This window comes from Haemorhous mexicanus, chromosome 3 (assembly GCF_027477595.1).
Source record: "Haemorhous mexicanus isolate bHaeMex1 chromosome 3, bHaeMex1.pri, whole genome shotgun sequence".
NCBI classification, from domain to species: Eukaryota; Metazoa; Chordata; class Aves; order Passeriformes; family Fringillidae; genus Haemorhous; species Haemorhous mexicanus.
Window position 1 is genome coordinate 84,274,978 of NC_082343.1, and position 14,620 is coordinate 84,289,597.

Sequence of the window (14,620 nt, forward strand, 5' to 3'; positions counted from 1 at the left end):
TGGATGTGGCTTTGAGCAACCTAGTGGAAGGTGTCTGTGCCTACAGCAGGCTAGGTGGAAGGAGATGATCTTTAAGGTCTCTTCCAACCCAAACCATTCTATGATTGTAATTTATTTTAAAATACGAATACTGAAAAAACGAAAAAAACCCAACCCAACCATATAATTTCTTTTATAAGCATTTTCCAAGCAAAAATTTCTATGCATGTAGCTGTTGCTATTTTTGCTAAGCCACATAATTTAATATTTCATTCTTAGTTAATATGCTAGAAAAATATTTACTTGGAGACATGATCTATGCTGACTAATGGGAACAAACTAATTCAGACCAAAGCTGAATAAATAAGTAAATTTTAAATTGTGTGGGTTTTCACTTGCATTGGGTTTTTTGTTTGTTTGTTTGTTTGAGTATATTTTTTTTTAGAATGGTATCATATCATGTGTGAAATTAAGAGCAGAGAGAAATTAGGGTAAGGCAGAAGTGAATCTGTCCTGAGCTGACCCATCTGTCTAGCACTAGTCTGTCTACCTAGCAGCCTGAAAAACATTGAAGTGGATCACATCCTTACTGTTTGAGTAATCCTTTGTAGCCAATTAAATGAAAGTTCATTGTCAGTGTCAGGACTTTGAATCCCTGGTGTTTCATCTGTAAATGTTTTAACACCTACTCAAAAGCCAGTCAAGTGTAAAACTGTATAAAAAAGAAAGTCTCCTTCATGAAGGATTTTGGTTGTTTGTTTTGACTGAAATTGAAAATGAAAGAATAGCAACATTTTAATCCACCAAGATGTCAGCCTGATCTCTTGGCTGTTATGTACTGCAGAAAGAAATTTTATTACTTTTATAAAAGTATTTTGAGTTAATCCTAGCAACAAGCTTTTGGTCTGGAAGTCATAAGTGTTGGGGTTTCTTCTTCTTTGCTGACTAAAAAGAAAGCTTCATATTTTTCCCTTGAAAACATTCAGGAAAATTGCTGATTTAAAATGACATGGGTCTGAAGTGTGTGTGCAGACTGTGGGGACATCTGCTGGGATGCTGGGAAATGGCAGGCTGCAAAATGCATACCGTGGTGGAATGATTCAGGCATGAACATGCCAAAAATGATTAATACTGCAGCTTTCCCTCGGGACTGACAATTCCACATTTTATCCACAAAGGAAATAAAGTGCCCCTATCTCAGTATTTCTGTGCTGATCACTCTAGGAGAACACTTAAGACCTGCATAAGCCCATCCAGACATAAAAATGTGTAGCCTCAGAGAGATCTCTGGAAATGCCCTGTAATCATGGGTAAGCCAAAAGAAGCTGGCATGCTGTGGGGCAGAGCAGCTCAGTCAGCCCTGACCACATGACAGCTTCCTGTGGCACCCTTGGGATGGAAGCACTTTTCCTTGCAGATGGAAATGAGAAACAGCCTCTTCTTCTGCCCACCAGCTCTGGCAGTGGCTGAGCCAGGACCAGCAGAGGAGCTTCAGTGATGGGACTGGCACAGCCACATGCTGCCACACTGCAGAATTGTGGTCTGAAATGAAGTATCAGCTTTCTCAGTTTTGTTAGAAAAGCTAACTGAGCTTATGTCTGATGGTGTATGCAGCCCTGAATTGAGACAAAATTTTCAAATTTATAGACTTTGGTGGAATCATGGAATGAATTCAGTTCCAATACTCCATGTAGCCTTAATAATCTTGCTAAGATTTAGGAAACTTTCATTTTACCAGTTGTGAAGGATGTGGCTGGGGAGATGATACATATCTGTTCTGGCTATTTGGTCAAAATTACATTCAGCATTCAATTTTCCTTATGTGCTTCCCTATATATCTGTTTAATCTGCATCTTTCTGTCTGAAATTGAAAGATGTTTGAAGGGCTAGAACAATCTTCTAGACTTGTGCTTGAAAAGTGCCTTTGCAGTGCAATTTTCTGCAGGTCTGAGGGTAAAACAAGGGGCGGAGGTGTGCTCATTTTAAACTTTGCTGCTGAAATTTTCAGATGTCTGCGTACAGACAAAGCTCTGCATATTTAGACAATTAACAGCATTTTCACAAACTCTGGCCCATTCTCATCCTGCACTCCACGTTACACTGAGCTCAAACCCACTTTGCAGCCCAAGTCAATGTCAATGATACTCTATAGCCCTTTCTCCTGCATCTATCATATTCCATTTGGAAACCTTCTGGGCCATCGGTGGGTGGAAATTGCCAGTAGAGATCAGGGCAAAAGTTTTTTCACAGCTGAGTCAATTTTGCTAATGCAGAAACGGTGCACCAGACATCTGGTTAGAATTATTTTTATATTCCATCCTTAATAATGAATGACTTAAATATGAAAAATGTGAAGAAATATGTACACTCCACTGTAGTCTAAATATTCACACCATATAGTTTCCATACCTTCAGGCAAGAGCAAAGCTGAAAAATGTAGGAGAAACTACTTTTATTTGCTAAGTTACAAATTTCGTATAATTGCTTACGTAGATGTTAATACTGTGGTGTTCTACATCTATTTTAGATTTAAAGTACAATTACTGAATTTATTGGCTGCTTAGACAAATAGATTAGTCCTAAATTATCCTAAGCATACTAGCTGTACACAGTGTAACTTTATTTGATATGATAGATACAAAAATAGAAATTAAAATAGGATGTGTTAAACCAGATACACAAACAGGATATTAGGTTCCATTAAGCTTAAATTTATTTTTCTTGTTGTTCCGTACTCAGGGCCGTGCCTCATTAACACATGAGAAACAGCGTTTTGCCCACGAACATCATGAAATGAAAAATCTAGAAGATATTGTTAAAGATATAAAACCGTCCGTGCTAATAGGTAATTTCTTTGACTTTAAAGCAATGACCTTATTCTTTGTTGAAAAAAGAAATGGGGATGTGGCTTTGTCTGAAGAGAAGATCAAGTTCCTCTGAACAGAGTTTACCTTTGTGTGTTTTCAGAAAACACTGGGTGCATAATGGACTCTATTAAACAACTGAACAAATAGTAACTATCCAAGCATGTAACACTGCTTTCATTCTGAGCCATCCATTTTACAGGGGAAAGAATCTGACTGGGTTTAAACATGTGATGGAGAACCTTACCACCTTCCGAAATTACTTGTGGTGCAATGTGGAAGGTGTAATACAAATAACCTCAAACTTAGAGTGAGCAAACTGAGCTAAGCTCATGTAAAGCTATGCAAATACAGGGGTGCTGCATCTGAATCTTCTTTTTGCTCACATTTAGGTCCTTAGCCAGCAGTCCTTTTTGCAGACCAAAATGCGGATTTTACAAACACCTTTTCTTTTGTACAAGCTGAAGGATTGAGATCTCAATAATGGATTTTGCTCAGCTCTCTGTAGTTTGGTTATTGTATTTCAGTGACAGTTTCAGGAGTGAACTGCAAGTACTCTTGGTCTTTTTTTAAATTAGTAAGACTTGAAGATTAATCTATCTGGCTAGTAAACTCATTCATCAGGTGCTAGAAAACTGAAATGCCACAGTGATAATTATCCTACATTTTAACAGCTACCTTTTGGACTATGTTTACACCACATAGTCCTTGTTCAGTAAAATCTACTTTTACCAGTGGTCATCAGTGAGGTAAAAGTGTTTCTTTTCCTGTGCTGCATGAAGATATGACCAGAAGAGACCAAATGGTCCAGAGAGTTTACTTAGTGTACTACAAGACTGAAAAAGCTAGAGGGACAGAAGAGTAGAATGAATGAATATTTATCCAGAAAAAGGTGTGTGAATACTTAGGGAAGATTTGCTGCCATGAAATATGGGTTTTACTGCGTGTAATTTTTATGTATAATCCTATGTGACCCTCCCTCAAGGTCACTTTCTCTTATCAGTTCTGTATAATGAAGTCTCTTCCATCAGAAACAGCAATAGAAACTAATATTGGGGATTTTTGGTTTGAGTGACTAGACATTCAGTATGTTCCCTGGAGTACCAGGAGTCGTGGGGAAATACATTGATAGCCCTCCTCCCACTGTTTTACTTAGCTCTGAGCAAATCCTTATACACATTTCATTGCCTGCAATGGCTCAAGGAAAAGCCTTAATTTAGATAGACCCCATTTAAGAAACTGCAGTTTTAAAAAGTAAATATCCATAAGCATTTTGTTTTACCTTAAATCTGAAGATAGTTGTCATTCTTACTGTTGGCTGTCTGGAAGCAGTTTTAGAACACATTAAACATTGGCAGGTGAAGATTTAGCCAGAAACTAAGGTGTTTAACAGACTCTTATACCAGCTGTTCATCAAAGACAGAGTGGCCCAGCTGGTCTGTCAGAGCTTTTGCATCTAAGCATCCCTGTCCATTCATAGAAGGTCAAGTTGCAAAAAGGCTCAGAGTTGCAAAAAATAGTAGTATGTGACAGATGATACCATGCTCCACGTGGAATCAGTCAGAAGATACTCTGAGATGCCTTAAAGAAATGTTAGTCCTGAAGCACAACCTCACATCCAGCTCTGGGCAGTGAGGACCCCTTTCACCTCCCCTCAAGGACCTGGGGCTCTCCTCAGGCAAATCCCAAGCTGTTCTTTTAGACTGGGCACTGACAGGGTGCTCATTTGAGCATTGGTGATGAGATGTTATACTGACCTGAGAAAGGCTCAAGTTCCAGGCTCTCCTCTCCCAGCCTGGGTTTTAATACCACTCCCCAGGAGAGGGAAAACAAGCTCTTTTCCCTGCTTTTGAAATTGAGATGCTGTGTGGAAAGCAGAATGGGATGTCAGGCACTGGGGTTTTTAGGATGAAGGAGGTTACCTTCTCTCCAAGCCAGGTGAGAGAGGCCTCTGGTAAAATAAAGTTGTTTTACTCCAAGATTTGCTTATCTGTTTATTTTCACTGAAGGTGTGGATATCCTTGAATTCCCAGCTCTTGTAGATTATTCAGAAATATGGATGTACTTGGCATCTCAAAAACATCACACACCCCCCTCTTCAGTTGTGAATTGTCTGAGGCCCAAGATCTAAGTACTGGCTGCAAGTCTGCAATGCAGCAGAGTGCAACCTAAGTTAGATGATTTCATCCTGCAAGAGTGGCATTCAGTTCCTATGAATAGCATTTATAAGTGTGGACAGTATAAAGGGAATGGAAAAGCATCTCTGGTGCAATAAAAAGGGATGTATTTAAAAAATTGTTGCTGTCAGGGAAGGCCTAGACTAAAAATTATTATTTGTCAGCTCAGCTCAGATGTGGAAGGCAGAGACTTAACTCATCATGTCAGAAAAGTCTGAAATCTGACACACTGGATTTGGGAGAAACTATCCAGTCTATTGCACAGAACTTTATAGATAGAGCTGCATCTATCTAGTCCATACTGGACCTAGCTGCAGGTTAAGTGATAACATTTTTACCTTACACAAAGGGCCTGAGAAAAGGGAAGGGAGAAATTCACCAGATTGTACAGGGGCAAATAGGTTCTGCCTTGTGCTAGGGATAATACTGAAGTTTCACTATTGCAAAATCTTTTATACAAAACTTTACTTCAACTACCTGGTAGGAAAAAGGTTGAACTGTATTTTAAAGAGGGATAAAGAGAGAAAGGAGCTCTTTTACAAGTGACATGCATGTCTTACCTTGAACTAATTTAATTTGTCTACTTGTTATATGTGTGTTTTTCTTCTTTAGGAGTTGCTGCAATTGGTGGTGCTTTTACTACACAAATTCTTAAGGATATGGCTGCTCTAAACAAACATCCTATAATTTTTGCTCTCAGCAATCCCACCAGCAAAGCAGAATGCACTGCTGAGCAGTGCTACAAATACACAGAGGTAAGCAAAGATTAACATCTTTCCAGTATAAGGGATGAAAAGTCTGAAATTAAATTTTAAAAGGGAGGAGGACAGAGGGTGGAGTAGCAGGTACTAATCATGTCTCTGTACATAGATAACAGGAATTAAATGAATTAAAATATTTTTCAGATTTTATCAAGACAATTTCATTGAATTCACTGTGTGCTTGTACTCTCATAAAAACATTTCATAGCTTTTATTGGTGTAGACAACACTCATAATCTTTATTATAACCAAAGCATCAGTCACCATCAATCACTAAAGCATTATGAACTGTACCATTTTGAGTTATATACACACAGTGGCATGCTTTTCATTTGAGATTTCATAAATACTCTTATGGGTAAGAAAATATTTCAATACTTGAAACAGAATCTTTAAAATAATTCTATATTAAGAACTGGAGTAATTGACTCTTCTTACAAAGTTTTCTGTTACATAAATGGAGGTAAAAATTAAGAGAACTGTAAGAGAACTGTACTTGCTTATTAATGATAGAAGTACTGATAAACACATTATCCTGTAATTTAGCCTAGAATTTAAAATGTTTATGTACCTGACTGTATATGTTTCATAGTGGGTGTATTTGGCTTTCTTGTCAAATACAGGGCATTTTGAATGACAGTTTCTCAGTGTTTAAAGACAAATTTAGCATGTCCATTCTCCACAGCACAGAAGTAATTACAGCACAGTGCAGGAGCCAGGGAAGCAATCTGCATGAAGGGTTGGTTGTAGTGGGTAACCACAAGTGGTAAACAGAGCAAAAGACACTCTGAAGTATTTGATCTGTCACCAAAACATATAATAAGCAGGCCAGGATTATAGTGCATGACACCAAACAAAACAGAATATTCTTCTGAAGAGCTGAATAGCAACAGTGGCCTATTTTAAAATGCACTATAGTGCATTTCAGTTTCCAGTTCTCTAAAACAGAGAGAGATATTTCTGATACAAAGTGCCTCTGAAGTATTTAACAGTGATATTTATCACTTTAGCAGTGCTAGCATAAATAAAGGCTGGGTTTTCTTCCCCACCTAAATTCACTGCTTAAATTTGAGGGTGCTCCCTCCCCAGAGAGCAGGAGCCAGGGGCCTTTGGGCTGCAGGCACCAACCCTGTGCAGTGCCACTCCCACATGAACTGCAGCCTAAACTGAGTTAGAGGCAGATCTCTTGTCCTCAGGACACGAGTTACAGTGAAACCTGTACCTATAGCACTAAATCCCCTTAATTCCCGAAGCAGGCTGGCTCTTCCCTACTGCCTAGCTGCAGTCTGGGCATGATACCTGGGCCCTGCCAGCCACAGTCCTGCCTGGCATTACCCAGAAACCTGCTGGGAAACATTCTGGTTTATCAGTACTGGCAGGTGCCTGAGATGGTGCCTTCACCCTACTCAGTATGTTACAAAGAGGGGATCCCCAAGGTCCTGGCAGAGGAGCTTCCACACTGACTTTTGCTGTTGCTCCATGGGATGATGTTCCTGGGACAGAGCTTGCACCTTGGTTATGCTGTTGAGCTGTGGAATGGGCCCAAGGGCCTGAAGTGGGGGATTGGGAAGAAAAGAGAGCTCTGCCCACAGCTCCTCAGAAATCACCCCATCCAAAAGTGTGACATTTGGTTGGACATTGGTGACATTTAGTGTCATTTTGCTATTGGGAAAAAAAGTCCAGCAGCATCACCTGTTGCTACCATAGCAGTATTGCCCACTTAGGGTTTTACAGCTCTGTACTTCGCACAGAGCTTCTTCTGACATGGATGCACAAAGTGAATAATGACTGCTGGCTTCAGTTTGCCTGAACAGATTGGGTTAGACAGCCACAGAGAATCACCAGTGATCTCCAGGATCTGCATCCTGATGTTCTCGAGACATATTCAGGCAAACAGCTCTAACACCCTCTCAGAAGAGATGCTAAATAGATTCAACCCAGTTTCCACAGTGGTGGATATTTAAAAGGATGTGAAAAATATTTCAACAGCAATCTATCAATTAATGTGCTTTCTTTTTCTTCTTACAATTTAGGGACGTGGGATTTTTGCCAGTGGAAGTCCTTTTGATCCTGTCACTCTTCCAAGTGGACAGACTCTCTATCCTGGACAGGGTAACAACTCCTATGTGTTCCCAGGAGTTGCCCTTGGTGTTATTTCATGTGGAATGAGACATATTGATGAGGATGTATTCCTCACGACTGCTGAGGTACTGTATTCAAAATTATTTAAATTCCTTAATTTAGTGACTTAGTATCAATGAGCAATTAAACAGAAAGAGTTAAGCTTTAAAACAGGGAAAATACTGCTTTCAGTGTAAGGCCTTTATTTTATAAATTGTATCTGGACAAGTCATTTTAAAAAGTTAACACTTGGCCTAGGGACACCTGACATAAACTATACCTTCTGTTGGGAAGGAAAAAAAAATAAAGATTTTAGTACAGTGTTACCATAGGTAAATGCACACATGTGCAGTTTGCATGCACAGGCACATAGGTTTGATTTTAGATTGAAAGGAATTACTATTATTGATATTAGTAGCTTTGGGGTGACTCATGTGAGTGTTATGCTTACAAAAAATGTTTGAATTTGAGCTATGGAACATTAAAATAAGAGAGGAAAAAAGCTGCACTAATTAGCAGATGTGTGAATGCATTATTCAGCTCCTGCAGCTTCTCTAAGGAATATTTCATTCCAGATTCTTGCACCTTCTGTGCTCTTCATGGTTTAAAGGGAAGAAAGTGGTCTTTGGCTATCACTCAAGGGCAGCTGATAGGCATTGTGATCCTATGACAGGCAGTATGTCATACAGAGCTTTCTTGAGGGGTGGGCACTTGCATGCTATCCTTATTGGACTTTCAGAGGTTTTTTAAGGTGCATGCTGTGGCATCTTTAAAGGGGCTTGCTAACAGCCTGCCCTCTGTAAGAAAGACATTCACAATTTCCATCTTTAAAATTAGTAAAAAGCCCAGCCTGTCTCCACTGGCTTTAACCATCATAAAAGGGCAATGATCCATCTCCTAAGCCTTTGGATAATTATATCTTCCCTATAAATCCTCCCCTGTAATTTCAGTTGGATACGGTGATCCTCACTTCCTGGTCTAAGCTGCTGCTGTGTTAGAGTTGCCCTACTTCATTGTAGAAGCTGCTTCATTTTGGTTTGTGTGAAATGGTTCCTATATAGTGAGAGCTGATGACAAAAGGTGGCACATGTGTGGATTGAACTGTGTTTCATGTGACAGTCTATGAAGTCAGAAAAAAATCAGTTCTGAACAAAGAAATGTAACAGTCAGGGAAGTTCAATAGTATCAGAAATTGTGAGGAAGCTTTTAAATTCACACTTGAGGTAGACATTCTTTCCTGACTCTTTGGTGCAGGTTTTGCTATACAGTTGCCTTCCCCTAGTAAAATCTCTAGAAAAGTTTGCCATATAAAAATGTGGGGTTTGTCTTGCATAGAAAGTTCTGTTGGTGGCAGGATCCCTGGGTAGCTGCTCCCCTTACTGCTCCCAGCTCAGGGCTTTCACATCTGGTCTCCTTCCGTGTGAGGGGCTGTGGGGCTTGGCTGAACTGAGCTGATGGGTGCCACAGGGGTCTGCCACAAAAGTGTCAGGGCAGTGAAGGCCCTTAGGTGAATAATCACACTGCAAAGCAAAAGCAAAAGTGCTCTTTTTGATTTATGTTCTTGGCTTTTATACTGGAAGGATTAAATCAGAATAGTTTCATGGGGGTTTTAGAATAGTGCTTAGTATTCCTCATTTGAAAATAAAGCATCCCAGATGCTGCAAAATTTAGAGAACCAAATCCATGCATTTTGGGTAGAGGGACCTGCTTAGATTGCCAAGATAGCTTACCTGAAAAAAAGAAATTATAAAAAGGAAGCAGCCCAAGCTGCATGCCTGCGCCTCCTGCTTCTTGCTTTGCCACATCTCCAATTAAATCTGTTTGAAGTCACAAATAAGTAGCTCTTGTAACTAGAACAGATTTTGATTTCAATGTTTTTTCTTCCTGCCAAGTAAAATAGAGTGTAACTTTGACTTTGGATGATAAACCTAAGGTACTGTAAGCTGCAATACCTCTTAACTGTGGGCAGTTGTTCTGTGATGACAAGGGATATTGCCTATTCTTTTAAGTCCTACCAAACACAACAAAAGAGGCAGAGAATTATGAACTAATGAAATAGTCTTGCATGTGTGACCTGCAGTTTAGTTCAGAAATAATCCTACAAAATCTTTTCATTGTGGAGAATATGTCCTCCAAAAACCAAGATGCCCCCACTTGCTTTATGCCATTTTGTCTTGGTTGCCTTTACTTTAGATTCTGCAATAAGGCTTTGCTAATTTTTCTGTTAAAAACTTGAATTAATTAATATTTAAAACATAAAAATAGCCATGCTGGGTGGTACCTAGGACCCAAACAGCTTGATATCTCCCTGTGAAAGCAATCACCAGCAGAAGCTGAGGAAAAGAGGATAAATAAGAGAAATACAGAGTGTACCTTCTGCTGAAATGGCTTCTCTGTTCTGGCAACATTTCCTATATGGCCTTCCTGTGCTGGATGTTTTATCCCTGTATGGATTTTTCCTTCATAAATGAACCTACTGGCTTTTTAAACATGTTTATACATTTTAACATCTTTTGGCAATTAGTGTCACACTTTAATTATGAGTCCTGTGGAAAAAGAAACTCAGGGTTTTCTGCTCTTTGTTGATTTGGTTTCCCTACAGCACCATGAGAAATGCTTGCCTTCAGTTGTCTTTTGCATTTCCTTTCAGACTTCATTGTTCTCCCAAGAGAAAAATACAAAAATGCAAATACATTTTTTTTTGTTTCCTTGATCAAAAAAAAGTTTTTATCATATTTTTTTGTTTTCTATACCCCCTCATGATTCTACCCCATTCTTGTTTGAAGTATATGGAGAAAAACCACACCCTGCTCAAAGGGGTGTTACATTCTGGATTTATACATTGGCACAATTATGTTTTCTGTGACACCTCTTATTTTATCAGTAATCCCCCACGTTGATTCATCATTTTTTCCCCTGCCACTGATCTGATGTTCTCAAGGAGTGTTTTTCGATCACCACATGAAGGGGGTGTTGTTCTCTTTGGAAGTGCTTGGGTTTGTGTTTTTGCATAGTTTTCAATGCTGTTATGGGAGTATGTCTGAAGGAACAGCATGGCATCTGTACAGTTGATCTTGCTACCTCTCCCACTTTGAGCACTGCCCAAATACTTTGTGGCTTGCCTTCTGTCAATAACAGAATCATGAAGGAGAAGTACTCCACTCCTGAACCTTTAATTTTCAGTGATGCATCGCAGTAAGAGCAACTTGCTCTTGATTTCTTCAGCTTTCATCTTTCCTGCAGAGCCCTTTTATGCTGTTAACATCAGGGATCTCATGCTGGAAGTGCCTCCTTACATTCAGATGCACACCAAGGGGCTCTGTATCATTTTGAAATAACCTGGTTGCTGTTATGGAGAGCAGTAACTTGATTTTACATTCTCTTAGCTCCCCCTAGAGGGTTTTTCTCTGCAGTATTTCTCAAGATCGGGTTTAAATGTAAACAAATACTTTTTCTTCCCTTGCTATTGCCCTTGTCAGCATTTTAACTCCAAATGGAAAAACTTAGGACAGCTACCAACATTCTAGTTAGATTGCACAAGAGAACACTGAATTCTTTTGAACCTGGAGTTACTTTAGTTCAAACTTTTTCCCTACCTTTGCTGGGAGGAATGCATCCAGACACCTGTTCTGATGCAGTCCTAGATGTTTACAAGCATATGTTTAGGGTCCTATTACCCGATGTGACAGGAACTGTGGGAAATTTTGTTTGTGCTATAAGTGTTTTCCTAGAACATTCCCTCAAAAGTGCACTTGCTTTCTCTTTGGGCTTTTTTTATCAGTTGTAAGTCTCAGTGTTTCTGGGACTTGCCTGGTGTTTTGAGAACCTCTTGGTGTGTCATACATGACTCCACCAGATGTTATCCAGAGCAGAGTTTTCCTTCTATCCACATCTGGATGACCCTGAAAGGCTATTTCAAGTCCCCAAATGACAAATTGTAGCTAATGATAGCAAAAATACCAGCTGCCAGTAATTTCTTTCAGAGCATTGTACACTTGAGGGTTTCAGTTGCCTGCACAGGTTAATGTGACAGCTGTCAGAATGACAGGCGCTTCTTTATATTTTAGAAGTCTTTGGCCCAACTGCAATTGTTGGCTGGAATTTATATCTCACAGTGAACTATTTTGCTAGTTTATGTGTGTCATGGACTTACTCAAGACTTAAGTAACTTTTATTATCTGATTGAGAAAAAGGCTTAACTCCCTACATTTCTAATTCTTGTGTAGCTTCTCCTAATGACAAAGGTGGTTCTAAAAAATGCTTTCTAGGTGGATTAAGCAGTATCTGTGGAATTCGCAAAATCAGAAACATCTCTTTGCTAAAGACAATATCACTGTCTAATCAAGCTACAGCTGCATTGCATGTCAAGTTGCACATGTTTGTGTTATTTCAGGTTATAGCGCAGCAAGTTACAGAAGAGAATTTACAGGAAGGTCGCCTCTACCCTCCATTAGTCACTATTCAGGATGTGTCACTGAAAATTGCTGTGAGGGTAAGTCCTTTCAGCCTTTTGTGGCTTTTTGTCTTCCCACCAGCTCTGTATAGTTTGATTTTATTACCTAACACACCTTCACACAAGTTGGTTTATATGAATCAATGCTGGACATGCAGCAGTTTCAGAATTAAATTTTAAATTCCGAAATATAAAGGCAATCCAAATACAGGGAGAGCTGTGGATCTACAGCAAGTGTCTAAGTCTATAGAGCACAGACTCTGCTGTCCACCAGTCATGCCAGCTGCACAGCTGAAGGGCTTTTGCCCCTTCATGGTTATCAGTTCCAAATTTTTGTTTGTCCTCTGTGACCTTTTCTCTTTTTGTCACTTTACTGTGAATAATTCCTCTTCATATGCTTTTGAAAGAATAACAAGGAACCCTCATACATGAAACAGTTTCCATAGCTTCACTCATTCTGTATATTTAAGAAAAGAAAAATTCCTTCTCAAAGTTCACGTCTTCTTAGGCAAGTAGTAACTCTGGTCTGTAGATGTGAAAATGTTACTTAAATTCCTCAGGCAAAATCAAACTGGCTCTGTGTTTGGCAGAAACACAGTGACAGAAATTCCTCCTCTGTTTGTACGTGTTATAGAAAATACAAAAGAAGGAAAATGTTACCAAGTGATTCCTTCTGCCTGTTCTCTGTTGAAACTTTATTCCTGAAAATACTTATTCTGGCTCATACAACCCAACCCAAGAGGCCTCTGCCTTTTCCAGGAGACGAACACAAATATTTTGGAATACCAAGCATTGGGTATGAATTCAGACCTTATTCAACCACAATAATTATGTGCACAGACCTGAAGATAGCCTTATATAAACACCCAAAGTGCTTCTCAATCAAACTGAGTCTGGATTCAGATTAATCCTAGAAAAGAAGTCTTAATAAGGCAACTTGGGTCTCAGTTTCTCACCAAACTAGAACATTTATGTTTTAGAGAGCTAAGGAAAGCAGGAAGAAGGTCTCCCTTGTATTCAAAGGAGGAGCTTAGAGTGTGTGCCAAATAGTTTCAAGCAGATCTTTTCACAGTGCTGCATAAAACCTGTCTGCCAGACTTCGTTTCACAGATGAATGTCCACTCTGAAGATACTTGTTTCTCAAGTAGGTGATCTGCCGATGTGAGAGGCTACTTTGATGTTTTGAGAGAGCTCCATCCCCTTCTAAACTTAATTTTTATGCGGCTGTATTTGTGATGCATAATTGATTCACTTAGGTGTGGACTGGGTGAAAAAAGAGCAAGCAAATATTTGTATTTCCCCCAGCCATTTTGTGCACTGCATAGGACTACTTTTTTCCTCTGAGTTTACTTTTTTTTGAAGTATCTTATCAAGCTATGGCAAATACTAAACTTCTCTAATATGCAAGGAGCATGGAAGCTTTGAACAAATCACGCTTTTCTTGCAGTGCTTTGGGAAGACTGTAAACCAGGATAAAGTGATGAGAGAAAAGCAGAAATTGTATCTCAGTGCTTGGGGCTTATGGAATATTTTATCTACCACTGCACAGTGAAAGCTAAGACAGTGCAGAGAGGAGCACTGTATTTGTAACAGTTTGAACATATAATCCTGTTCAAAAGTAGCCCAAGTCAGACCCACTGAAATACAAACATCATCCTGTTGTAGTCTTATTCACAGGGTACTTACCTGGAACCAGTGAGAACACAGGTGACTGCCAGCACCAGAGAGGGTGAAGTCTCATCTTATTTTGAACGAAGTCCTACTTTTAAATCCTGTTAAGTGTACTCAGATAGTTTATCAGCACTAATTATGATTTTAATGCATCTGTCCAGATCGCAGAAGAAGCCTACAGGAATAACACTGCCTCCACCTATCCTCAGCCCAAGGACCTCGAAGCCTTCATCCGCTCTCAGGTGTACAGTACTGATTACAACAGCTTTGTGGCTGACTCCTACACCTGGCCCGAAGAGGCCATGAAAGTGAAACTGTAAATATTTAATGAAGAACGAACAAATCAGCTGCAGTTAAAAAGCATTAAAATATTAAAGTTGTTTCTGCCTAGAAAGCCTAAGAATTGCTAATTTTTTAAGATGCAGAAAACTTTTTCTAATTCATAGTAGCTGGTTAGAAATTCAGATCAAGACATCGTCAATTATACATCAGAAAATAAAAATTAATCTGAGAGATATATTTGTGTTTGGTTATTTTGATTGTTATTTTAATTGAGATATCCTACACTACAGTTTGACAGATTTTTTTTTTAAA

General features: G+C 39.2%; 1 protein-coding gene across 1 annotated transcript in view; it reads left to right on the forward strand.

Moving 5' to 3' along the window:
• Positions 1–14,543, forward strand: part of ME1 (malic enzyme 1) — a 154,238-nt gene extending 139,695 nt beyond the window's left edge. The window contains exons 10-14 of the mRNA XM_059842545.1: positions 2,719–2,824; positions 5,633–5,775; positions 7,815–7,988; positions 12,296–12,394; positions 14,188–14,543. Of these exons, the coding sequence (XP_059698528.1) occupies positions 2,719–2,824; positions 5,633–5,775; positions 7,815–7,988; positions 12,296–12,394; positions 14,188–14,346 (681 nt within the window). The 3' untranslated portion in view covers positions 14,347–14,543. The remainder of the gene's footprint in view (positions 1–2,718; positions 2,825–5,632; positions 5,776–7,814; positions 7,989–12,295; positions 12,395–14,187) is intronic.
• The last annotated feature ends 77 nt before the right edge of the window (positions 14,544–14,620 follow it).